Below are 26,482 nucleotides of genomic sequence, written 5' to 3' on the forward strand. Positions count from 1 at the left end.
CAAGTGCCTTGCTTACTAGCCCATTTTTTCCCACACATTTTATGTTACTCATTCACTACAGTTAATCTGAAAGACCGGAGAACTTTAACCCCACCACTACCCCATCCTAAATTGAGAAAATCTGTTTTCAGGCTTGTCACATTTTCAATAGAAGAATGAGAAACAGGCTCCTTTCTCACTTCCTAAGCATATGCTTTTCCTGACTACAGACTTTTACCCTGTCTTTGCCAGAGTTTGTCAATCGAACTTTTTCTGCACTTACTTTAATACAGTATGAGATGCAATTATCTCCATAGTGTTTACAGCATCTATGCCTTGGGCCATGTTTGCACCTGCAAAAAGCATAATGAAACACGTATTAACTCATAGCTGTTTTCAGCGACTGGAGACTTCATAAATTTTTCTTGCCTAAAAATACATACAGTGCTATTTGCCCAGTGCTCATTCTCCTCATTACCCACTAAAGGGCACTGTGAACTTTTATGATGCCATAAAAGAAAAATAAAACTAACAATACTTTAGTTGTATACCAAGAAAAAAGTGTCAGCATGCTTATTTGGATCCAACCTCTTGCCATACTACATATTAAATACTAAATTAAAGGACAAATTTGCTGCTGTGGTCAGCAAGGAGAAGTGATGTGACCTTTCCCAGATTGTATCTGCTTCATGGTTCTGGAAGGATATTTGACCAAGCATCTGTTACCTGTGTCCTTACACCTTTCACACCATTGTAAGGTTCACTGAAGGGCAATGTAGAACACAGAAACACAGAGACAACCTGTGAGACTTCTCTCAATTACAAGACTTTCACTTTTGGGCTATTTCTTCCACAGTGTAGATTTTTATGTAGCTCTTCCTTTGAACTGAGAATTTGGCCTTGAGCATTTAAAAGAGACTGGCTTGGGATGTGAGATGTATGGATTGTAAGTTTCTAGGCCTGCTTTATGTAGAATTAAAAGAAGTCATGTCATTCCAGATCCGAACATTATATTTTGCTATATCCAAGTATTTTAGCTTTAATGTAAAATAAATTACACAATTTATATACTGTGTTAAATATCTTGGAAGTTCTGAATTTTGTATTATAAAGTCTAATGGCCATAAATCGTCTGTGAGGTCAGTTTATGTAGCAAAAATTGTAATGAGAATGGGCTCAGGTTACAGGCATTTAGACTCAATTATATTGAAAAGAACCATATGGGTGAGAAACCTGTGAGAGCATTAGAACTGAAAATTAAAAGTTTTCTGAATTTCTGAGTTGGAAGTTTCAAAGCCCTAAAGAAAATATGCACTTCTTCAGCTATAGTCCCTCAATCTTTGTATTTAATGAGCAGTGGAACAGCTATGAACTATCTCTAGCAAACTGAAAAAGAGGTATTTAACACAAAATAGGCATAAGCAACTTAGCTAAAAGAATCTGCACATGACTGGAGCTGTCTTTTCCTTGTAGGTCTTTTGTTGTCTAATATAGTCATGCCTGAAAAGCCACTGCTAACTTCCCTTGTATTTTTCAACTAAAACCTACAGCAAATCATAGGAAGTCATCATGTGATGGTGATGGGGGTCATTTCATTTTTGTTCATCAGCTGAGCATGTAAGATAATCCAGTACTTTGAGAACACCATGCACTTGTAGTACTCTTTCATGCATGTCAGGAAGTAGAGATCTGGTCCTAAAACTGCTCCTGAAGATGTCAATGGAAGTGAATTTTCATAGGTGTGGCGTGAACACACTCCTAGTCCATTTTCATTCTATCTTCCTTGTAAATGAATGATTCCTTGTGGTACCCAGCGTGCTTGAAGCAGATAAATCAGGCATAGAAGTAGTATATCATCTGACCATATTATGCTGAAAAGCTATCTGCTGTCACTTTTTAAAGCTTATACTAAAGGGCAATAAATTGGATCCCAGAGACAGGGAGGGAACCTACCTTGCCTGCCCTCGGATGTCTAGATCTGACCTTCTGCGAAAAAGTTTTAAACTCTTTTTTTCTACGCAATTTCTATCTCCTGACAGTGGAGGCAGCCCACGTGCCTCCAATTCTACTTTTAGGTAGCTCTCCTTTATGCAACACAGGGACATAGGTCCCCCAAAAGACGATACTACAGTCACTTATGGTGACATCAGTAAGGTCTGCTGCTGTGTAATTTCTGTCCTTAGTATCACCCCTAGCTCCAGTAGAACCATGCCATGAAATGGTTTTGCCGAAAGCTGCAAAAAAAACAACCACGAGCCTGCACATTGACTGAATTTACTCTCCCCCTTAGACAAAAGCACGTTGCAAGTAATAACTATGACACACAGGTCTTAACTTTTGCTTTCACTAGAGTTCATCATTTGCCACTGTTAACTACTCAGTAAAAAATGAAACAGAAAAACACTTAAATGTAAAGTGGAACTATTATAAAACATTGTCAAATACAATAAAACAAGACATTAAAATGAACTATGCAACAATGATTAATTTTGGTTTGTTTTTCTTTTGTTTTCTTTGACTCACACTTTGTCCATGAGCTTTTTCGTTAGAGCCAGTATGTTCATTGACTGTGATACTTTTTCACAAGTCTTGATTTTTCTATCTAGTTTTGAAAATGCTGCTTCGGGTGAAAAAGAGTGAGTGGGGATTTCTTCTTTCCCTACAATGAACCTGAAAGAAAATAAAAAACAAACCAGAACAAAACAATTAACTAAATAACTCAAAGAAATATATCAAGTCCTTTATAAGTCTCTAAGACAAGCTTGAAGTTACCCCCAGGTCTCTTAAAAACTTATTCTATACAGCTGCTAAACCTCACACCTCTTGAAAAGATCAGTGCACTGACATGTATTTAGACCTCAGGTAATGGAAATTGCTGCCAGGAAGTTTTTAAAACTAGGAACAAAAACATTAGTAGGGAAGTCCATCTCTCAGACATAAAAAGGCCCATGAAATATCTCAATTACCTCCAGAATAATAGGGTTACATAATGGTTGATAATTACTACAGTATTTTATAAAGTATCTGTTTTACAAAATCTCAACATGCCTTCGCTACCACCAAGAGCATCAGCTTTGTTTTGCTTGGCTTCATCTTCAGCCTTCTTTCTTCACCCAGAAGTTGATATTATCAATATATTGGTTCATCTTAGGTGTAGAATTACTGTGTATCAAAGGGCAACAGAGGACACAATGGCAAGATGTTTCTCAACACTCTGTACTATAACCCAAGTTACACTGTACCGTGGTAGTCTTGCTGAGGGTGATGAAGGTATAAAAAACTTGGTCATTTGACGTGTCACTGTGAACTGGTGATTTCAGAAAGCACCGTCTCTGTATGTTGCCACAGAAGTGTTTCATATCCATATTTCTGACTATAAATTGAATAATTCAAGTGGTGGGACCTTCTATTATATTCCATGGCTGTAAACTCTGTAAAATATTTCCTAAACCAACAATGCAAATCTCTCTTACTTGACTTCAGCTCTTTTCTTCCTAGGTGAATTGCTAATCTCCATGCACTGGGCTGTCTGGATGGTAACAGGCAAGGCATGAAGATGGGAGAGCTTTGTATGACACACAAGGGAGTAACACCAGAGGGTCCCATTGCAAAGTAAATTCTAGGAGAAGCTGGACCACAATAGCAGACAAAAGGTTTTGTGGCATGTTGAGGATATCTCAAAAAAATATGATACAAATCCATGCTTTATTTTCATGCTGAGTACAGAACTATTGTTGCATTTATTAAACATTTTGTAATGCAGCAAATAACTCCAGGCCCAAACACAGCAGCCATTTGCTTCCAGGAAAAGACAGGTTACCAAGAATCCCAGCTGTAGAAAGATAGAAGATTAATGCTCCTTCAAAACCATGCAATCTTATGACTCAGTTTCCTTAGTAACAGTTCCAAACATAAAAGGATTCCTCTCTTGCCAGAACACAAGAGAAAATGACCTCCAGCTGTGCCAGGGGAAGTTTAGATTGGATATTAGGAAGAATCTCTTCGCTGAAAGGATTGTCAGGCATTGGAACAGACTGCCCAGGAACTGGTGGACTCACTGCCCCCAGAGTTATTTAAAAGACATGTAGATGTTCCACCTGGGGACATAATTTAGTGATGGACCAGGCAGTGTTGGGTTAATGGTTGAACTTGATGATTTAGAGGTCTTTTCCAACCTTAATGGTTGTATAAATATGCCTTCTTCAAAATATGTTGTATACCCCAAAAGTTGGAAAAGTTTTACAACATCATGATTTTTCTTAGGAATACTCTTTTCTTACAAAGCAGCTCCCAGTGTGCATGATTCCTTCAAATCTTACCTTAAAGCTACAGACCCACAGAAACTTTACTTACTTTAGTGCAGAGTAGGTAAATCCTTTCAAGCCATCTTTGCATCTGAAACATAAAACCAACAGTTTTCTCTATAATGGGCTGCTTGTAATACAAAGTCTTAGAGACTAAATATTGCATAGAAGGGCTATGGATGAATATCAGCTTTTCATTAACAGAAAACAGCACATCTGCAACAACTCTGTGGCTATCCTCACTTCACAGTTGTCACCACGGCATTGAGACATCTCTGAAACAAAGGATACAGCATCAAATGCCAGTGCTTCTCTCTATTACCCAAACCAAGAGTGGAGAAATTTTTAAAGGATGGTGACAGAACCACTAGGGCGACAACGGAAGATGACAAAGAACTGTTGCTTTATGGAAAATAAATCATGAGCAATTTTACAAAATATAAATTTTACTGCAAGGAGAGAAAGGAGATTTGGATCTCAGTGAAATACCCACCCTCTTGTGAAAAGCTGCAGGGAATAGTTATTCGTACTTTGAGATAAATTGCTCTACTTTGCAAAGTGCTGATCTCTGCAGCTCCTTACTTTAAGAAGACTCTCAGTCTGAAAGTCCTAGTTTTTCAATTATACAGTGGTTGCTCTGATTTTGATCTTGACTATATCTATCTATCCATCTCCTTCCTCACCAGCTACAGGGTTCCTTGTGTGAATAATGACCACAGTAAAGAGCCCATAATTGGCTATGAAAGTTTTAGGTTATTGGCATTTTTTCTGCCCAGGATACGATGAAAGGAGCTGAAGCTTGCAGATGCTACAGATTCCTCCTGAAAAACTGTTAGTAGCAAAGGAAAGAGCAGATACTTGTACTCTTTTCCCCCTTTTCTTTGTATAGAATTGTATGGGGAATACATGACAATTAAAATGCATTCCTGATACAATACACAAATAACAAACTAGTAACTTATCAACACTAAAATTTCAAGTGCACACCTACTCTAAGAGAAGACAGGACAGCAGTCACACAAGCTTTGTAAACAGAAGCAGATAAAGATTTCCCTGCAGAGACCACACTGTCCCTGGAATTACTGTGCCCACATCCTAGGAGAAGGTGACTTCTCCCAGAAGGCACCATGTGTGGTCAGCATGTACTACCAATGGCTGGATACACACAAAGAGTAGGAAAAACATAATGAGATAAAAGACATTCACAAAAGAAGAAAGTCTTGCTCTGTCTGTCCTAGCAGGCATAGAGCTGGTAAGACATCACAGCATTAAACACTCCTGGAAAACTCTTCCCAAGTGTATGACTTTTAACACATGTGTTTCCACGGGCCAGGTTTTGTCAGCACGTGCACAGTGCCAAGTGTCAGACACAGTTACACACAGCACCAGAAAATTCATCACAAAGAGCTTCTCTTTTACAATGACTGCAGTTAAAATACTGGTCACATTTTCATGATTTATAGGGGTCCAAGGCAAACACATACAAATAATGTTGCTCACTGTGTCTTTAATTAAGAAAGAACTTTGAAATAAAAGATATGCAATAATTTAATGTTTTATGCTTCTTTACTCATATGTACAATTCAGAAGCCAAAAGACTATCATAGCACTTTTACAGAAAGATGGACTCAAAGATGGATTGAAACAATGAGTGATGGAGTGAAACAAATAAAATCAGCTTTGCCCAGAGTGCACAGCAGAACTAGAGTACAAATGCACAGCGTTAATATCTACTGCACTCTATCCACCAAACAACGATCTGGTTTCATGAGTTTGATTTTAAACCTACAACCGACTGTAGGTTAAATACCCTTTGAGTTAAGGGTGTCCAGCACATTATGTCTGCAAGCTGCCAGCTCAAGAATAGGGCCTTACCTTTCCAGTAAATTAAAACCATACACAAACTGAAATCTAAACATGTATGTAAGTGTTTATAGAATACTACTGAAACAGAAAAGTAATCACAGTATGACGATAATGATGGTTTTTCATTAATCATTCCAATGCAATTGCACTTCCAGTTGCAAGTGTTCAATGATTTCTTTACTGAACCAGCAGATGTCCCTGCCCAGCCATGATTGAAGCACCCTGCCTGATGCTATCATACAATTCATTTCCTTAAAACATACCTCAAAGAAACTGTCAAATCCTCTCTGCACTAATATTGAAAATCAGAAAACAGCTGAATCACCAAAAGAGAAAACAGCACTCTAATCCCTCTATGTTGTTTCTCCAAGAAACAAAAAATATTTCTAATGCCTATTCTAATTAGAGTCCATTCTGTGCAATAGCTATTTAGTGTATTGGAATTTTATTAGCTATGCTTAGTTTACTTATTTTATTAGTTTTTCCAAATATATTTATAGAGTTACAGTATGAAACTCTCTGCAAAATACACCAAAATTAAATATGCAGTTCAGTATGGAAGTAATGCTAAAGACAAAATTTTTTCTCCCATTAACTTCTTATTTTTCTTTAATTTTAACACAGTAAAAAAGTGCAATTTAAGCTCTTAAATAAAATTCAATTCATGATCTTTGCTGTCTAAACTGTATTCTGGAAACTCATTGTTCAAAACTAATGGGTGTGTGGAAATATTGTTTAAGGGTTTTATAAAGAGAAGCCCTAGGCAAACAGTCCTTTCAATCAAGAATAATTTCCTAATGTAACTCTCTTGGTCTGGCATGGCCATTTTGTCTTACAAATGAAGCAGCAACTAACAACAAAACTGGAAATCTAATTTTTGGCTTTACATCATGACTTTAGTAAACTTAAGGTTACAGAATACTAGTCTAGAGATTGAGATGACCTTATTTATTCACTCACTGCCAGTATACAACACTGGCAGCAACCAAAAAAACCTCCCACACTACAGGGGTTTTTTGGGGGGGGATGTGGTGACAAACCTCCACCCAGAGAGACATCACAAATTCAGTGACTGACCTCGATGGTGACTGCCAAGGTACAACACTGGCTGCACATGGCGCGTCTCAGGAACACCTGGTTGCTAATAACTGAACTAAGACTAATGATTTGCTTCATACAGCCACTAATTGGTAATAATAATGCCACACTAATTGGTTATAATAACTTTTACTCAATGCTTCATTGCTCAAGGGCTAAAAAAGCTTGCACTCTGCTGCTGACCCCCATGAGCCATTCAAGCTGCAAATGAGCCCAGTACAAAGCATTACATGTGCCCAGCACTGCAGACACCCCTGGGACAGGAAAAATATAAACAGTGAATTATAAGCTTGTTTTAAGGGTATTATTTAACTTGGAAGGTCTGAGATAAAGGGTGAGTTGTATGCCATCAGAGAAACTCGGTGTAGCTCACCTTTGCTACCCTTCTACAAGGGCATGGAGTGATGGGATAAGGGGAAATGGGGGTGATGGGATAAGGGGGAATGGTTTTAAACTGAAAGAGAGCAGGTATAGATTGGATATTAGAAAGAAATTCTTCACTGTGAAGGTGGTGAGACACTGGAACAGGTTGACCAGAAAAGCTGTGGATGCCCCATCCCTGGAAGTGTTTAAGGCCAAGTTGGATAGGATTTTGAGCTACCTGGTCTAGAGGAAGGTGTCCTTGCCCATGGCAGAGTGGTTGGAACTACATGGTCTTTAAGGTTGCTTTGAAACCAAACCATTCTACTATTCTATGTTTCCCACCACCCTGGATGTTTCAGGGCCCAAATCCCAAGCTGCAGGAGGGAAACTCTGTTTTTTACATAGCAAGCAATAATTTAAACGGTGTGTAATTTGGTTACATTTTCCCATCAGAGGGGAATTTGTCCCTGGTACAAAGCCAATAGCGTCAGTGACTTTGCCAGCTGTCCCTGCTGGGCACTGTGTACCTGATCACACAGCAGAAATTCTCTGCTCTGTTCCAGCTTGTGTTTGGCCAGAGCTCTGGCTGGAGCCAAAAGAGCAGAAGAATCAAGGAACCAAAGCAATAAATTTGGGTTTTCAAAATTCCCCTGCTGGGACAATTCTGGCACATGAGCAAATAGAGTCGATTTTAGTCGTGCATATTTATAAAATAAATTTAACTTACGACCACACACATTTATTTTTTACAAAGAAAACAGCAAAAGTGGAATAGAGCCAAGGCTTGATACAAACTATACTTCCAACAAGACACGAACCAACTCTAATTATTTATGTTCATGTATGTAAAGAGGTGCTGTACATGAATTTACCCTACTCTCCCCTCCATTCTGTGGGAAGGAGAATTTCCCACACTGGGAAAGGCTGGATGCCAGCAATTATGGTTTGAGGTTTTTAATTAGTATGTCTTGTCATAGCTCTTCTGCAGACTATTTTCTCTCTGACCTATTGATACACATTGCACAAGAAACCTTCTGAGGAAACAAGTTACTTTTCACCCACAGAACCTACAGGGCAAAAGCAGCTCACAGCAGTAACAACATGCCATGTTTAACAACATCCTCATATTGCTTATGTTATCCTTCAGGGTAAAGTAAATTAGAAACTCTTATATGTAGAGCTCTCATTATGGCCATGTGGGAAGCAAGCACTACAAGCGCATGACATGTGTTGGCATATTGCTGCAGCACATCTGCCTGTAAAGACTGGCCAGGGGGACAATGTCTCCAAGTTAAGGTGTCAGGTTTTATGGAGAAAGAAGGATCATAGTGATGAAACGTGACTGTGTCTGGGCATGTCAGCTACACCCCTTGCTATTAAACCCTTGCTTTTACGAATTAAAGGCTATCTACACTACTTTGTCATCTGTGCTGATCTCTGGAGGATAATCCATTGCTTAGAGAGGTTACTATACCTCCCTCCGGTTTTTGGTTGGACCCCATGATTTTAAATGATTCATTCTTCATCTTCTACCCAGTGTTAACAGTCAACAGCAACAGATGCCATTTTTCTGAGATATTTTCTGTATCTATTTCTCTTCTTTTTCCATCTTCTCTTTTGGACTTTCTTCCTGCAAGTCCAGCTCCTCTTTTGTATTTTCCCCCACCTGACGTTTAAATGTTATTCTCAAAAGCTCATTTCTTTTTCTTAAAAACCAATTCATCAATACTTTCTCCGTACCTCCTCATGGTCTGACGCTGCCCACCATTCTAATCAAGTGGGTTGTGGCTACAAGACTGAAAATGCAGAGCAAGCACCACTGAAAAATAGGATTATAAAGAAATTCAAGACTCAGAGACATGCACTTAATCATTCTGAATCAGAGAAATGAAAGAATTAGTTCAAGCTTAGTTCTAAGCTGTTTTGAGACTAATGTGTTTATGTGATGACTGCAACATAAAATCACATTTTGGAAATACCAGTTTTCTAAAGTGCTCCAAGATCCAAGAACAATTCCAAACCAGCCAAACCTTCCTCAATGTTGTAACTATGCAGAAAAATATTGCTTTAAAATGAAGTATTTTATATCTCTGGATATAAAATACAAGTTAATCCAGTCAAATCTGGTAAGACAAAAGAAACAGAAACCAAAGGTTGTTCAGAAATGTGTGCTGCTAAGATTTTTCCCAGTGGAAAAATACACATTTTAATTTTTAAGTAGAAAATCTGTTTTCTAAAAACTGTGATTGGACAAGCTGAAGAAACCTATTTTGACTTGTCATTATTTAGTTGTGGTGAACCTTCCAGCTATCTCAAGAATATCTAGATTTTTCTCAGTGATGAAAGAAAAACTAGATGATTGTGCTAATCCCAGTGCCCAAATCCATCGAGCTGTCAGTGATTTATGATGAGGCTGCAGAAAGACATTTTAGCTCTAATTTAGATAAATCTGTGGGAAACTGAATCCTAAAACCCTCAGTAGATATGGCCATACAAGAGTCTTCTGACTTAATGACTTACTCAACATTTTCACATCATCTTAAAAAAAATTACTATCCTTCTTATATATTTTCCTATCAGAAATAAAGTGCATCAAATCTAAAACTGCAGCAGCCTACCTGGAAACAGAGAGGCATTTAGATGCAGTTGAGTGAAACCCACTATGTGCAGTTGAGTAGCATCTAAATACAAAGGAGATTCTTTTCTAGATCTACATGAGGCATAAGAGATCAAAACACAGGATACTTCCTTCATAGATGGTGGTGTGGTTTAACCTGGCAGGCAGCTACACAGCACACTGATGCTCACTCACTCCCCCACAGTGCGATGGGGGAGAGAATTGGAAAAGAAAGTAAAATTCACGGGTTGAGATAAAGAGAGTTTAATAATAGGTTAGAATACACAAAACAAGCGATGAACCATGGAATTGTCCACCACCAACCAACCCATGCCCAACCAGTCCCTGGGCAGCAGCCCCTGCTCAGCTTCCCCCTTCAGTTTACCTACTGAGCACAATGCTGTGTGGTCCAGAATATCCCTTTGGTGTGTCCCCTCCCGACTCCTTGTGTACACACCCAGCTTCCCTGCTGGTGGGGTGGGGCAAGAAGCAGAAAAGGCCGTGGCCCTGTGTAACCACTGCTCAATGTCCCTGAATTATCAACACTCTTTTAATCCTAAATACGAAGCAAAGCACTATACTACCTACTAGGAAGAAAATCAACTTTACTCCAGCCCAAACAACTCAGAGAATCATAGAATGGTTTGGATTGAAACAGACCTTTAAAATCATCTAGTTCCAATCTCCCTGACATGGGCCAGGACACCTGATGGCCAGGTTGGTCTAACATGGAAAATTCAACCAGATTCTCTTGCTTTTCCATTTGTAAAATTGTCCATTTCAACTAATCACCTTTATTTGTGTCATCTTAAAGACATTAAAACTTGCAGATCTCAAACAGATAACTCAATCCAAAAAGAATATCCATATTTCAAACTACATTACATTGTCCATCCAGACAAATATCTCTTAGAAACACCAAACAATCATCATTATCAAGACACCTGGAGATGTAGAGAGCAAAAATAGTCTGTTCCATGCAGCAGTTGCTGTTACCTTTAACATTTCCTCCATTATAAAACCTAATACCTTCCTTCATGGTATGTGTCCATACCCCAACTTTTCCCAGATGATGAAGGAGGAGGAATAACCATCCTCTCTTCCTCTACTTTGACAGGACTGGGATGGAAAAACTCCCCCAGGGTCAGGAAGGAGGTCCCACCATGCTGGACCACATAACCAGGAGAACCAGCTACAGGCAGAGAACATCACCGCCACATCCAGAGCTGCCTCCTCCAAGACTTAATAGGATCATGAGGCACAACTTGTGACCTGCACAGAAGAAATCCAGAGGCAAATTTAAGGGAAAAAATTATTTGTACCCAGATTCTCTTTCCTTTGAATTTCCTCTTTTCTGGATTAAACACTTACTTTCTTTCTGTCTTTACACACAGTTCTTACCTATTCAAGACAGGACTATTAAAAAAATTATAAGGAGCCATTATAACGAAAAAAATCTTATCTTGTACCCCACAGGCAACAAACAACTTTTGGAAAACATGTCAGAAATCATATTAAAATAACTGAAGTCAGAAGAGTTGTACTTTATAAAAATTATACTTTCACTTTTTAAATTTGATCACAGCAAATGAAGTTGGGATTAAAATTCAATGAAAAGTGTCATTGCTTGGGTTTCGAAATCAGATAGTCTAAAGAGTTTAAATAAAACATGAAAGAATGTATCGATGCCATTTCTTTCAGTTGTGCTTGAAGTATAAAATGACCTTTTGAAAAGGCCGTGGCTTTGCAACCACTACATGCAGCTAATACAGAACTATATTTTATAAAAAAGTAAATGAACAGAGAAAGAGCAAGCAGGGACAACATTCAAGGAGAAGGGTGAGAGTAACACCAAGATGATATTCATTATTTTTTTTCTCAGCCTATGCTGAATGCATCATTTATATGAAATCAGATTACTAGTGATGTTAATTATCCTACTACTTACAACATTCTCATTTCTTCAAAGATCAGTGCTTCCTGAAATGTGCAAGTAACTGCAATTTGAGTAAGTGGAATTTCTCCTTAAAAACCTTAAAATGCAACAAAAAATATTTTTTGTTTTTTTCCCCTTCCATGTCTTTTGTGTACTAACAATGCTTTGCTGTGGGCTCAGGAGCAGCAACTGAATCACTTGAGGTGGCCACATTGCCATCTCAAAATCCATCATCAAAGCCCCTGCTTCACACAGCTAATAGAAGCAGCCAGCATAGAATTACAGAACAGTTTGGGGTGGAGGGACCCTTAAAGGCCATCTAGTCCAATCTCCCTGCCATGGGCAGAGACACCTTCCACTAAGACAGGTTGCTCAGAGCAATGTTTCCAGGGATGGGACATCTACCACCTCTCTGGGCAACTAGTACAGTGTCTCACCACCCTCATCACAAAAAAGTTATTTCTTATATCCATTCTGAATCTACCCTTTTAGTTTAAAACCATTAACCCTTGTCCTGTCACCATAGGTCCTGTTAAAAAGTTCATCCTCATTTTTATTATCATCCCTCTTTAGATACTGAAAGGTGCTATGAGGGCTCCCCAGAGCCTTCTCTTCTCCAGACCAAACAACCCCAACCCCCTCAGCCTGTTGCCACAGGACAGGTGCTCCAGCCCTGTGATCACCTTTGTAGTCTCCTCTGGACCTGCTCCAACAGGTCCACATCTTTCCTGTGCTGAGGACTCCAGAGCTGGACACAGTTCTTCAAGCAATTGAAAGAGCAGACTAAACAATGAAGTTAAGGATTTATCTACTTAGTTCAATTGGCTTGTGGAATATTGGAAAGTGATGTCATTATTCCACTACCAAATTTTAACCTTTTTCTTACAAGCATTTTATTAAAAAACAGTAACTTTCTGCTACAGCAAAACCCAAACACTCTCTTCAAATCAGGCACAGAACAAAAACAGGAAATGGAAAAAAATCCCTGGTGACATGAAGATGGGAAGTCAAGTTGTCTCTAGGGGCATGAGGACACAGAGAAATGTACCTTGACGCGTGTACAAAACCACGTCCACTTCTACAGCCAGGGCTGCACTGATGCCATTTCATTGTTGTTAGAACAATGAGTCACTCACTAAAAGGACATGCTGTTATGAGATTAAAAAACAAATAATCTTAAATACACATCAAGTTTGGCTCATTATTAAATAATGGCTGCACTTGCAGTGATTCTGCCTTACACAGGGACCTGTGCTAAATTTGTCTCCTGCCAGATTCTCCTGTGGCTTTTTCTACTAGCACTCTGCAATTCCACAAAATAAGGAAAAAAAAAAGAAAAAAGGAAGAGTCTAAGCTTGTTGGAACTGTTTTCTGTAAACACGCTTCATGCTATTTGCAGATGATGCAAAAATTCAGTGAGCTAAAACTCTCTTACAGATTGATTGATTAATTTAAGCCTTAAAGAGAAATGGATACAACATTTGATTTTCCAAATGATCCCATAATTGGATTTGAGAGAAATGTTTGGCTGTTTGCTTTGTTTCAATCTGGCAAAAATGTGATTAAGAGGAGACAATCCATTTATATTTTTATGTTAATAACCCTATCTCTGACATTTAATAAAATATATGATCAGAATAAATGTATAACTGTATGAATAGCTATAAAAATATTGTAAAGAAATTAGCAATTATTCTGAATGTGCTGCCCTGGCCATTGCTGAGCTAGGATAGAGAGTGAAGATCAGTGAGTTATTTGTAATGCATTGACTTGAAGCGAGATCTTTACTCTGTTATTCAGAAATCTTCTTCATTGTTTATAATGCAGAATGCTGACAAAATCACCAAAGCTACTACAAATATTGAGTCATAAGCTTAAGGACAACATCAGCTGGATGCTACACGCAAACTAAAGGACCACATTGTAGAGTTTGTTGAAATTCAACTTCTATTTCTTTGTGATAACGACTGCCCCATGCAAATTTACCAACTGATCTGGAACTTACACCCACATTTCAAGGACGGTGCTGTGGTCTATGCCTCTGATGTTCAAAAGTACCACAGAAAGTCTTGAAAAGACATTAAAATCTTGGAACAGTGCTAGAAGAACCTGAGTGAATGCAGTATTTGTGCACAGCTTCAAGAAAACATTATTTTGAAAACCAAATTTGAGTGCTACCACAGAAAGAGTAACTCCCTTGCTGGCTTAGACTGTAGCAAGGGACTACATTTTATTCTAACACAATTTTATTTTAAATTACTGTAGTACTGGTCAATTAGATCATATTTTTAGTGCTGCACTTCCGGCGCAGTTTTTGAAATAGAAAGTTGCATCACCAAAAAACCCCAAAAGACTAAGTTGAGAGACTGGTCATGAAACCTGGAGTGACGAGACACAAAGCCCAAGCCCACAGGTCACAATTGGAGGCTGGAAATGTCCGTTTTGTGATGGACCTCCGGTTCTTTCTTCTTCCAATAATCACATAAATGTGGCTTCTGAACATCTGTATTGCTTCCAATTTTCATTTTTTACAACAAACAGTTTTTGAGAAAAAAATTAACTACCTACCAAGAATGTGTAAAATTCCCCAGATGAAATAAAAAAAGCTCAAAAATATGAAGAAAAATAAAACTATATAGAATACTTTCTTCAATTAACTAATTTAACCACAAACATGGTATTTATGAAAATAACCTTTAAAAAAATATTGCTGAGAAGTTAAATAATGTTTGTATCATTTAAGAGATCAGTAACTCCCTCCCCTCCAGTTATTTCACTCTTTAAATACACCAGGGGAGTTTACAGCTACAAGACAGTAGCAAAGCCTTGACAGTTCCTGTCACTACAGTGGGAGTGACACCGTGCCTGGACTCCATCGCAGTGTCCAAGTTCTTGGGTTGACAGGGTTTCATGAAATTATGAACTTTCTGTATCTAATTTTCACAGGACAATTTCTAGCATCTTCAAGACACAAAGCAAGAACACATGAATTGAAACAAGGAAATCAGGAAAGTCCAATATGTGCACCTTGATATCTCAAAACAGATAAAAAGCTTCTGAACAACCTAACAAGTCAATGACAATGAATGGTCAAGTCTCCATCAAAATATCTGTTCACACAAAATTAACCTGCTATTGGAAAATCAAAGAAAGTTGGTCTTTTATAACAGATAAGGCCTAGCCACTGCTATTTTCAGTAAACAAAAGATCTGATTCAGCCTTAAACTCGGATAAACACAGGCAACCAGCATAACTAATAGCATACTTGTGATGTACTCACATCTGCTTTTATCACCTATGAAGTACGTAGCATAATCCTCATCTTCCTGGCAGCAAGTCATCCCATTCCTAGAGAAGGCCAGTTACAGCCTGATTGTGAGCCACCAACATGAGTTCAGTAGTCAGATATCTAACATAACTTTGGGATGTTTAGTTATTTTTAGAAAAGACAGTGTTAAACAATAACTATCGTACTGTCTGGGAAAGGAGGAATTAGACAAAACCACAATTCAACTGGCTTCCTAAGAAGGAGGTGCCGAGCGTGAGAAACCATTTTATGTAATAAAAAGACACTGTAAGCACCTGAAGACAATCATGAAGACGTGACTAGCAATCAACACACACTTCCAAAAAAAAATCCTTTTAACCCTGGGAAGCCTTTTCTGACTAGAGATGCAAACCAGTATATGTCATATGCTATGGACTTAATTCAGACTTTGGACCCACAGTGTAAGACATTTTCTTTTAAAAACAACCAGAGAAATATAATCTAATGGAAGATACCTATAAGGAATACAAAAGGGGTTAGACAAGAGTACTGAGAGAGCAGTTGTCAACAGCTTCCTGAAAAACTGGAAGAACATATTAAGTGGTACTCCACAGGGACCAATCCTGGATGTCTGCTACTCAATAATTTCTGTAGTGAGAGTGGTGACAGAGAACAAAGTGTATGCCTATTACATTTGCAGATAATACCAAGCAGAAAAGGGCTATAAGGGACATGAAGACAGGCTGAAAGAGATGAGGTTGTGCTGGAGAAGAGAAGGCTCCAGCAAGACTCTATATATTACCTTGTAATACCTAATTAGGCTACAAGAGAGCCAGAAAGGGACCTTTTACAAGGACATTTGATAGGACAAGGGCAAATGACTTTAAACTGAAAGCAAGTAGGTTGCTGTGAGGGTGGTGAGACAGTTACAGGTCACCTAGAGAAGCCATGGATGCTCCATCCCTGGAAGTGTTCTAGGCCAGGCTGGATGAGCAGCCTGATCTAGTGGAAGGTGTTCCTGCCCATGGCAGGGGTTTGTAACAAGATGATGTCTAACTTTCTCTCCAAATTAAACTATTTTGTGATTCTTTGATGCTATGAAATGGAAGAGATTGGCCCAGGAAAAAACCCAGGATGCTATTAATCAACCGCATGTGCTTCATATGTATGTAGAAACAATCAATTACACAAACACAGGGTAAGAATTGGGAAGCATCAGAAAGCAAAAGCTGCTTTGGGATGTAAAAGAAAGGCTACAACCTGCAAAACAATGAATTGATTGCCTTGCTTTATCACTTTTATCAAGCTTTATCAGCAGAAATAATTGTCTTGTGCATCAGAACAGTGGATAACAGGGTAGAGGGAAACAAGGAGGAAAAATCTGGAATTATGTGAAAAGTCTTCACTACTGAAGTTTGCTACAAAGTAAAGCGAATAATCTGTTTTCCTCATGATTGTGGATAGCATAAGTAATAGACCAAAATTGTATCACAAGACATTCAATTAGTCACTGTAAAAATCTTGTCCTAAAAATGTCTAAGAATAAAATTAGATCAGTTAAGAATGTCATGGACTCTCCATTACCAAGATTTTAAAGAAAAAGTTAATCAGATATTTGACATGAATGGAGGGAAAATTAGACAATCTTTTATGACTTCAAGTCCTTAAAAGGTTAAAAAGATTAGCCAACATTTAACTTAAATGTCCTTACATACGCAAAACTTAAACCAACTACAGAACATTAAGGAGGGAAAGAAGGGTGGAGATCCTCCAGAGCAGTTCTGATGGTATTTTGTCCTAATAACAGGGAAGCATCATTACAGTGAATAAGGATCCAGGTGCAGTCAGCCCTTGGTCAGTCCTTGGTTCCTTCAGCTGAGAAAAGCCTCAAAAATACTAAATAAGAAAATAAGATTTTAACTTTAAATTCACCTGTTTCTTATCAGTTTCCTTTCACTTCTAATGTTCAAGTCACAAACATAATCAGTTGTTCTCTGAGAATAAAATTCATCTTGCCCTCATTTTAAATTTAGCTAGCAAGCTCAAACTACTTTGTTGTCGCTGAAAATATTATTTTCATGTAAAAATGGTGTCGAAAACAAACCCAGCAGGCCTGTGAACAGAAGGTGTTAGATTGTGTTTGTTGTCCAAAAGTAAAGGTCAGATTCAGAGATTAATTTCATGAAGAAAAAGTAAAGGTGTTGTCCAGTGCCTCCCAGTCATGGGCCAACAGAAGAGCACAGCCAGGTAAGTAAATCCACATGGACACGATATACAGCTGGAGAAGCGACACAACTGGCTTGGCTGGGGAACACAATCGCGAGATGGCTGTGGAAAGGGCCAGAGAGCACATCTGCCACTCCTTCTGTGTGTGACAAAAATGTGCAGCCAACAGAAATTAACTGTTCTACTGGCCTGTGCCAGGCACTTTTTCAAAGTCAACCCTTCATAAGAAATGATGCCAACTGTGACTGACAGACCAAGGACTCAGGATGAAAACGTGGGTCGTGCATGTACCCATCTGGTTAAGCTGGCCATGCTTTCTCTCCTTTTCCTGCGAGTTTTGTTGTAGAGAGTGCTCCAGGACACATCTCATGTCTCTGTCTTGCTTCTGAGAGGAGTTCCCTTTATAAAGCTCTAGTAAGAATAAATAAACAAACAGGAATTGCCAGTGACATGTCTGATTAATTCCATCAGAAGCATCAAACTAAATAGGGCAAACTAAACAAAGAGTATAATATGCAAAGGAAGCCTTTGGCCCACTTGAGCTGCTAATACTACACATTTTAACAGGAAAGGAAGAAAAACAAAGGACAAAGGATTTCCACCATAAACTATTCCTTCAGCTCTGACAGCTTTCCAGTGAAAAAGTGCAGTTTAGAGTAATATCCAGGATGTTTGGACTGTTTTCTTCAGGGGATTACATTCCTCCATCTATCTCTCCCCAAGCCAGAATGTGTCTTTTTTCTAACTGCACCTGATGCTGACTCATGGACTGCTCTGGACACCACAAAGCCATGAAAGCAGATTACACAAGGCTGCTTAATTTTTAATTTGTAGTCATTAGGTGGAGGTGAATCCAAGTTTTCGTGGCATGTTCTTGGCAGTGTTTCATGACTTTAATATACTCATCAGTGTTATGTAAACAGTATTCCAAATTTCATATAGCAGATGGTAATTCCTGGACCTATACCATTTTAAGTGTTTATAATACAGTTATAAAACGTAACTCCTGCAGAAGCCAACTGCAGAAGAGGTTATTATGGTTTCAGAATTTTACTTGTAATCCAGGAAGGAACTACAGTGAGAGCTTTATGATAGTATGGCAACCACAAATCAATAAAATTACACTTAAGTCAGGTAGGTCATTACTAAATATGTGACCCAGGCAGTACGTAGCAGCTGCATGGTCTTTCAGTCTACCAATTACTTACTACAGTCTAATTTTATTCATTATTTTCCACTGGCTACTAGCATACAACATAGTTTAAAAACAGTACGGTTTTACATGTTTCATCCAAAATACATTGATAGCTGAAGGTAAAAAATGTAACTACTAGTAAAAGTGAAAAAACTGAAAATTTATGAAATTAGGTAATTGTATGAATGTGCAGATTCATGGCAAATTTTGCATATATACTCACAGAAGACAAGTTTTTAAATAACTGAAAATAAACTACTCTTCGACAGGATTTGGGAAACCCCCAGCACTTGTGAAAGGCGAAGATTAGAACTGTATTCAACTAAGACCCGACATTTTCAAAAAAAAAATGTGAAGAAGCCACGTTTTGAATTGCTGTGTTTCAGTCTACGATGCTGAGAATAAGGAAAGGATTCATGGCAAGGATTAGGATGCTACAAATCATATGGAACATATGAATAGGAGTCTGTTTCCATGTATCAATAGGGGTTTAATTTCTGAATGAGAAGCTTAAGCAAGGGCACATTCTTTTGTAAAACATCCCACGGTTTTCTAGAATACACAGATGTAGTGACATCCTCACTTCTAACTTTATTCACTAGGTTCTTATAAATCTGTGATGAACATTTCTAGTTAAAAGAGTAACAGATTGGAAATTATTTTTGAGGAGGACAATAAAAATAGAAATAAAGTTCCCGATAGGTAGAAAATTAAATTCTCTCATTCTACAAAGAAATATTTAACAAGAAGAACTGGTTGTAACTTCTCAAAGTTTGCTACTCTGGCTGCTATCTGAAACCAAGATTTCCCTGGAAAAAAAGAAGTCTCTAAACAGCTGGAACCCTTTCTAGAGATACAAAATAAATCACTTGCAAGTGAATTCCACACTGAAAAGGCCTAATCAGTACTCTATACAAACAAGAAAACAAACAAAGCCCAGAAGGAACATTAACATCCCTGGTAACTGGTGTCTACTAATTGCAGAGCATCAGGACAGCTTCAATGGAAAAGTAGAGCATGAATAGGATTGTCTGATAAATCTACTACCCTCAAACACTCCACACAGTATTCTTGACCCTGCAGGTCACAACCTTTTGCTCCCAAGTCACTCATGCCAAGGGGGATAAAGAGGTTTATCCCATTCTTTTAAATCCTTGTAATTATTTGCTACAGTTTTAAGTCATCTACCCAGTATGTACATAGTCATTTGGTGAATTACATATGCTGTTTTCAAATGAATATAAACAAAATTTATGTAATTTAAAAACCTTTAAGGTAGCCCACAACTTTGCAAATTTAATGACTTTTATATTTAGCTGGTAAGAATTCTCTGTAGTAAATGATTTGCAGTAGACAAATTAGATACAATAGCCTCCAATTATGTCTAAACCAAACAAATGTGAATTAATTTACAATGGAAGGACATTAGCCTAAATTTACAACAAACATAGGAAAAACACACACTGACCACAACTGGGTCTAAAACACAGGGTACCATCAGAGAGCAGCATAGTCATAAATAAGTGTTTGGAGAGTCAGTTTTCATTCTCAAATTTCACATTGCTAACAGTCTGCTGTCAAATATAATATTTCTTTTATGCTGTAATTTGGCTGGAGTCTTCCAACTGCACTGTATAAAAATGATTACTTCACCTTATGAATCACTTTTCATCAACATACTTTTAAATACAGCTGTGAAACTTCTGTTCTAGAGAAAAACAACAATTTTACATTGTTGATTTATCTGCGATGGAGCAAAGGGTGGAATGTGGGGATTTGCAATGGTTTGGTGTTTTTTATATTCATTTCTTTGTTATGTATTTTAAGTATAACAGTTTCTTTCATAAATAAATTTCAAAATACATAAAAAATATGTGCATTTTTACCTTGCAAAACAACATTATATTGCATTCAATGATGAATGTATTTCATAATGAGCTTGCGAAAAACTGGCCTGTGGAATGTAGCCAAGTGAATTTTGGGGGAAAAAGTCACATTCTGGTCTGGAATATCAGTTTAGGCTTCATTAAGGTGAACATTTTAGCTGTATTTCTAAACCAGCTACTAATGGTGAGGTCTAAACAGTCCAGAGCCACCATCCTCTTCAAGAGCCATGTCTTGCAGCACAGACAAGAGGTATCTAAAACTGGTAGTTTGAAAGGAGAAAATAACCAATGTCTGCCTTACTCGGGCCAAATACTAATAGGAGTATTTAATTAATTCTTTTCTCATTTTCAGACTCATGATCCATCCCTATCGGCCAGAAGAAAACATGCACAAGAAAGTTTATCATATAAGGAGCAGAGGCAAGTTTATTACAAGCAATCTGCACCAGGAATAACTTCAGTGCTTTCAGAGCGATTTCAGAAAAAGTTCCCATAGAGTTTCCTGGTGTGTGTTTATAATATGGACGGAATTACACTATGTAAAAGATCTTCTCTGGAAGGCAATCCTCAAAAATGTTGTGTATTCCTATTCTGAAAGCAAATATTCCAGAATTAAGAGGCTTCTTGACATAGGCAAGCCACACTGATGTCCAGGAGACTCATGAATCCTGTAGCTACAACCTTGACAATGCAGCACATGCCTTGAAGCTTCAGAATATTTATGTGGTCAAGTCACAGAGGCTTCACAGAGCCCTCCCCTGCATTTTGATCTGGTCTCATACATTTTAGCTCTCCCTTGATCAACATGTATCATTTTATTTTATCTAGAATATGCCCCAGACCTTCTTATGCCTTGCAATTGGGTACCACGGGCTGTAGAATGCCTTTTCTCATTTGGAAGGTTCATCAAGATGCAAGAGGCTCTGTGGTGGTGTCAAATAAAGAGAAAGAGTAATGTTGCACTTCTGCTTTAAACCAACCGTCCTGCTGGGAGAGCTTTCCAAGTGTTAAGAAACTGTGAGAAGTATGTGTACACACACCAAAGCTACTGGTGTTTTGTATAACCAAGTTAGAGAGAGAGATGATGGAAAAAAGGCAGCTTTTATTTTCTCAGATTTATGCTGCACTCCTGGAGAACTCAGATTCTCTTAAATGTTGCCCAGTCTATTTTTTGAGGTTTGCACAGGGTTTTTTTGTTGTCTCATCAATACGGAATTTTCACCATTATGAACAGTAACTTAACTTTAAAAGTTATGTTGAAATTATGTTCCAAATTAATTTGAATTAAGAATTAACAATCACAGAATCATAGAATGGTTTGGACTGGAAGGGACCTTAAAGATAATTTAGTTGCAATTCCCCTGCCACGGGCAGGAACAACTTCCAGTAGACCAGGTTGCTCAAAGCCCCATCCAAGCTGGTCTTGAACACTTCCAGGGATGGGGCATCCACAGCTTCTCTGGGAAACCTGTGCCAGTGACTCACCGCTCTAATAGTAAACATTCTCTTTCTAATATCTAATCTAAACCCACCCGCTTTCAGTGTAAAGCCATTCCCCCTTGTCCTATCAATACCTGTCCTTGTAAAGAGTCCTGGAAGTTCCTCTAAGGTCCCCCAGAGCCTTCTTTTCTCCAGGCTGAACAATCTCAGCTCTCTCAACCTGTCTTCAGAGGAGACGTTCCCCAGCCCTCTGATCATTTTTGTGACTCTCCTCTGGACTCGCTTCAGCAGGTCCAATTCTTATGTTGGGGACCCCAGAGCTGGACACAGCACTCCAGGTGGGGTCTCAGAAGAGCAGAGGGACAGAATCACTCCCTGGACCTACAGGCCACACTTCTGATGCAGTCCAGAGCATGGCTGGTTTTCTGGGCTACAAGGGCACATTACCAGCTCATGCTGAGCTTCTTGTCAAGCAATATTCATCAACTTTTTGTTCTCATAATTCCAAGTCATGTCTTATACGACTCAGACTTGGAGTATCTGCCCACAAAGAGCATTTTTATTGCTATTTACCTAACTTCTCAGGACATCAAAGTGTATCTTCTTGAACTTCTTGCCTCTGCAGTTTGGTTTTTTTTAAAGATACATTTAAGAAAAATAAACTTTCCCTGATTCATATCTTTTTCACATCTCATCATCTGTTTTTGTGGCAAGTTTCTATTAACATATGTTCACAATAAGAATTTCAAAAGTTGCATATTAAACTCAATCCATTATATTTTGAAATGCAGACTCCCATAAATCATCTTTTTACCTTTTTTTTCCCCTCAGACTGCCTCACTCTGTCTGCATAAAGGAGCTCAATTTTAAATCCACATTGAATTTGAAAATAACATCATTTGTTGCTTTAAAACTCATTAAATAAACAATTTAAAAATTTAGATGAGCCATTTTTCTAAACAGATATACTACAGCTACAGGGATCTGTTATAACAAGGTGCCTCCTCTTTTGCAAAATATTCAAGGAAATACCACAAACTGATATAAAGCGACAGGAAAATGCCATAGTTTCTTTGCCACAGATTTTCTTAACCAATGCTCTAATGAGTGTGATCATTTGAGCTGTAAGTGCTTTATGAAAAAATCCACAATACATAACACAATATGCCAAACACTAACTGTGGATGTGTATATAAACTAAGTATAATCTCTATTATAAATCTATATTATAAATTGGTCCTCAGCAGTGGTTGTCAAAAAATTAAAATATCACACCAGCTTGCACATCGGTATCTATAAGTATAAATTCTTTTATATCAATTTGCATGTCAAAAGAATTATTCACTTTACTGGCACTGACTCGTTTCACCGAGTCCCAGTGAAATGTCAGAAAACGAGAACAAAACGCAAAATTTGCTGTTTGATGCTGTTCCTTTAGTCTTGTTCAGATCAAGGTTAGATCAGCTGAGAAAGAGCCTGTAAGTAACTCCAGCTCAAACCACAGAGTCTCAACATGAAAGCAAACATTATGGACAAAATTTTTCATTTTCAGGTAAGAGCAGAATGAAACAGTAAAGCCTTACAATTTGGGACGTCCATATTTTTCTCAACTTTAAATGGGATTCTCAATATCATAGAAGCCTAAGATTTTCTTTTTCCTGCTGATAGCGTTTTAAATGGAGCTTTTTAAACTGGAGAACATCAGGTTGGCCACCCTACCATATGACATGGCATGTCAGAAAGGTGTGGAGTTTTACAGAATTTAGGCAAATTCCTTTATGAATCATAATCACCAATGATAAATACATATATATGCATCTATCTACATATCTATATACACACATATACACATATGCACACAACCTTTGGTTTTGTCTTGTCCTCTAGTAGAGGTACATGTTCTCAGGGATACAGCTTCTGTTAGATGAAGTGCCCATACTTTGGCAATACAGAGAAAAGGCTGGAAAAAGACTGTACTGCAGGATCATGCCTATTTTCCTTCTTCAGTGATTACATTTAATTATCCAAAGAGTAAGTAAATTTTATTCTCAGCAAGGAACACCACACTTCTGATTAGCAAATCTTATTCCTTATTCCAGAAACTCCTCGAATTTACTTGCTGTGAAGCCTTTCATTAAGGAAGATATAAAAAGAAAGGGAAATGAAATGGTGGATTCTCCCTTTCTAAGCATTCTGTTGGCCTCCAGCTGGCAGCTAAAGACTTAGTTGAATCTATTTTGATTTGAGAGACATAAAACATGGCTTCAGATCTGGGTGGCCTGTGTAATGTCCAGGAATATATGAATTGGCTCACCTTCAAAATAATATTTTGCTGATTTCTTTTCCTCAAACAATAAATTATATCCATTTTTGCAATGAAATCACAGGGTGGAGTCTGACACTGCTGTTCCTCTACATCTACTGCTGGGTGTGTATCACCGACATTCACCTGACTCTTCAAATCAAAACAGTGGGATCACCTCAGTAAAACTATTACTGCAACTGGATGAGCAGATAAAAAGTTGGAAGATGCTGGTTTTATACAGTTTCATAAACAGATCAAAAGGCTTAATCATGGCTGAGGAAAAGGAAAGAAAAAGCCAGTTCTCCCTCTATAAAATTAGCTATGTGTGAGGTATAGCCAGAACTCTGCTGAAATCTGACAAGGCAGAAAAGAGCTATAAAACTGAGTCCTGCCATAAAGTGCTGAAGAAATGAATGTATCAAGTTACTACCTTCTGTAAGATATCTGCTGTCATAAAATCACATTTTGAAAAATATGAATATATTTATGTGTAGAGCTTCAAACATCTTCACAGCATCTCAAGCTTAGTCAACACTTCATGAATTCTTAACTGTAATATAAAATTAACATTCCATCCAATCCAGTCTTGTTAAGTCAGACTACACTTATATACACATATTATTATTATGTATCTCATAAATATATTTGTTTGAATTTTTATATTTCAGAGTTCCCAATTATATCTGAATTTTACACAGGAAATAATTGATAAGTACAAGCAAGTATTAAGAGAATATTTTATTTTTCTATATTACTGATATTTCAACAGTAAATGCGCTAAATATTATACTGAATTTTCTGAGACCAAATACCACATTATGTCACCTTTAACTATGTAGTAAGCAACCATATTAAACCATTAAAACACCGTGCCACCCAACAAACACCAGTCAAACATTATATTTAAAGAAACACTGTCATAGACTTGTGGTTTGAAAAAAAAAGTAATTGGCAGAAGAATGGGGAGAGAATTAAACTAAAATCTGGTATTTTCCTCAAGTTTGTCAACAACACATATATTACTTGTGCTGCATCTTTCCACTAGAAACATTTATTAACAGGTTATTTCACCCACCAGTTTTCAAGCAGCTTTGAAACTCAAATAACTTCAACTTAAATGAACCGAACATCACTTGCTATGAGATCTCTAACAACTAGCAAAAGTACTGCTGGATATTCACCAAAATGTGCCATTGCCAGAGACCACAGCAGGACGTGTGCTGTCCAAGCAGGACTCCACTCAAGCCTAACAGATGACTCTCTGGATGTTGTGACTTAAATTCAGATCATCACCACCACACTCATTTCTTTAATACTGAAGAAGTTCCCAACCCTGAAAGGGGCAGGGTAGCCCTGCAGGAAGTTTTCTACACAGCTTTCTTTCTATCCCTCAACCCATCCACAGCCAGGCTTTAAATAAGTTGTTTTCTTCTAATTGCTCCCAAGAGAGAAAGGGAAATTCCTTCTCTTCCATCCTCCAAAAGAGTGTTCATAATCTACAGATCATGGACAACTCAGCAACCTGCTTCCTGTCACATCTGAACAGGTGAGACATCAAACTGAAAATCCTTTCCAGTTTTTCAACAGGAAAGGGTCACTCCGGCACCTCCTTCTAAACTCATGACCAACCATACATCCAACTATTTGTACACTGGTTCACACATGTCAGGGCCTCACTGCAGGCAGACCTGGCTACAGACATGAAGACTGTTCCCATCTCTTGTAGCTACACCAGATCCTTGGGGGTTGCTTGCACCTTCACAAGACACATTACACTCTGTAAGTGCCACACTGTGCCATTCAGAAGTCACCACTTGAGCATCTTCCTTCAGGGGAATGGGGGCAATGCTTGTTTATTAGCAGAACTGAAACATGTAAGGACCTTATTTAACAAAATAGTAGTTTCACATGTGTTGTCCCCCTGTCCCCAACTACACAATCTCTAATTTTTCCATCTTACATGAGATTCCTACTCTTCTAGGACTCTGCACAGATATGA

At 38.0% G+C, this 26,482-nt stretch overlaps 1 protein-coding gene across 1 annotated transcript in view; it reads right to left on the reverse strand.

Annotated features, from left to right (window-relative positions):
• Positions 1-26,482, reverse strand: part of TMEM135 (transmembrane protein 135) — a 180,653-nt gene that overhangs the window by 14,609 nt on the left and 139,562 nt on the right. Inside the window, exons 7-9 of the mRNA XM_071556068.1 lie at positions 4,333-4,374; positions 2,503-2,649; positions 263-332 (exon numbers count right to left, since the gene is read on the reverse strand). Of these exons, the coding sequence (XP_071412169.1) occupies positions 263-332; positions 2,503-2,649; positions 4,333-4,374 (259 nt within the window). The remainder of the gene's footprint in view (positions 1-262; positions 333-2,502; positions 2,650-4,332; positions 4,375-26,482) is intronic.

Source organism: Pithys albifrons, chromosome 1 (genome assembly GCF_047495875.1).
Source record: "Pithys albifrons albifrons isolate INPA30051 chromosome 1, PitAlb_v1, whole genome shotgun sequence".
NCBI lineage: Eukaryota > Metazoa > Chordata > Aves > Passeriformes > Thamnophilidae > Pithys > Pithys albifrons.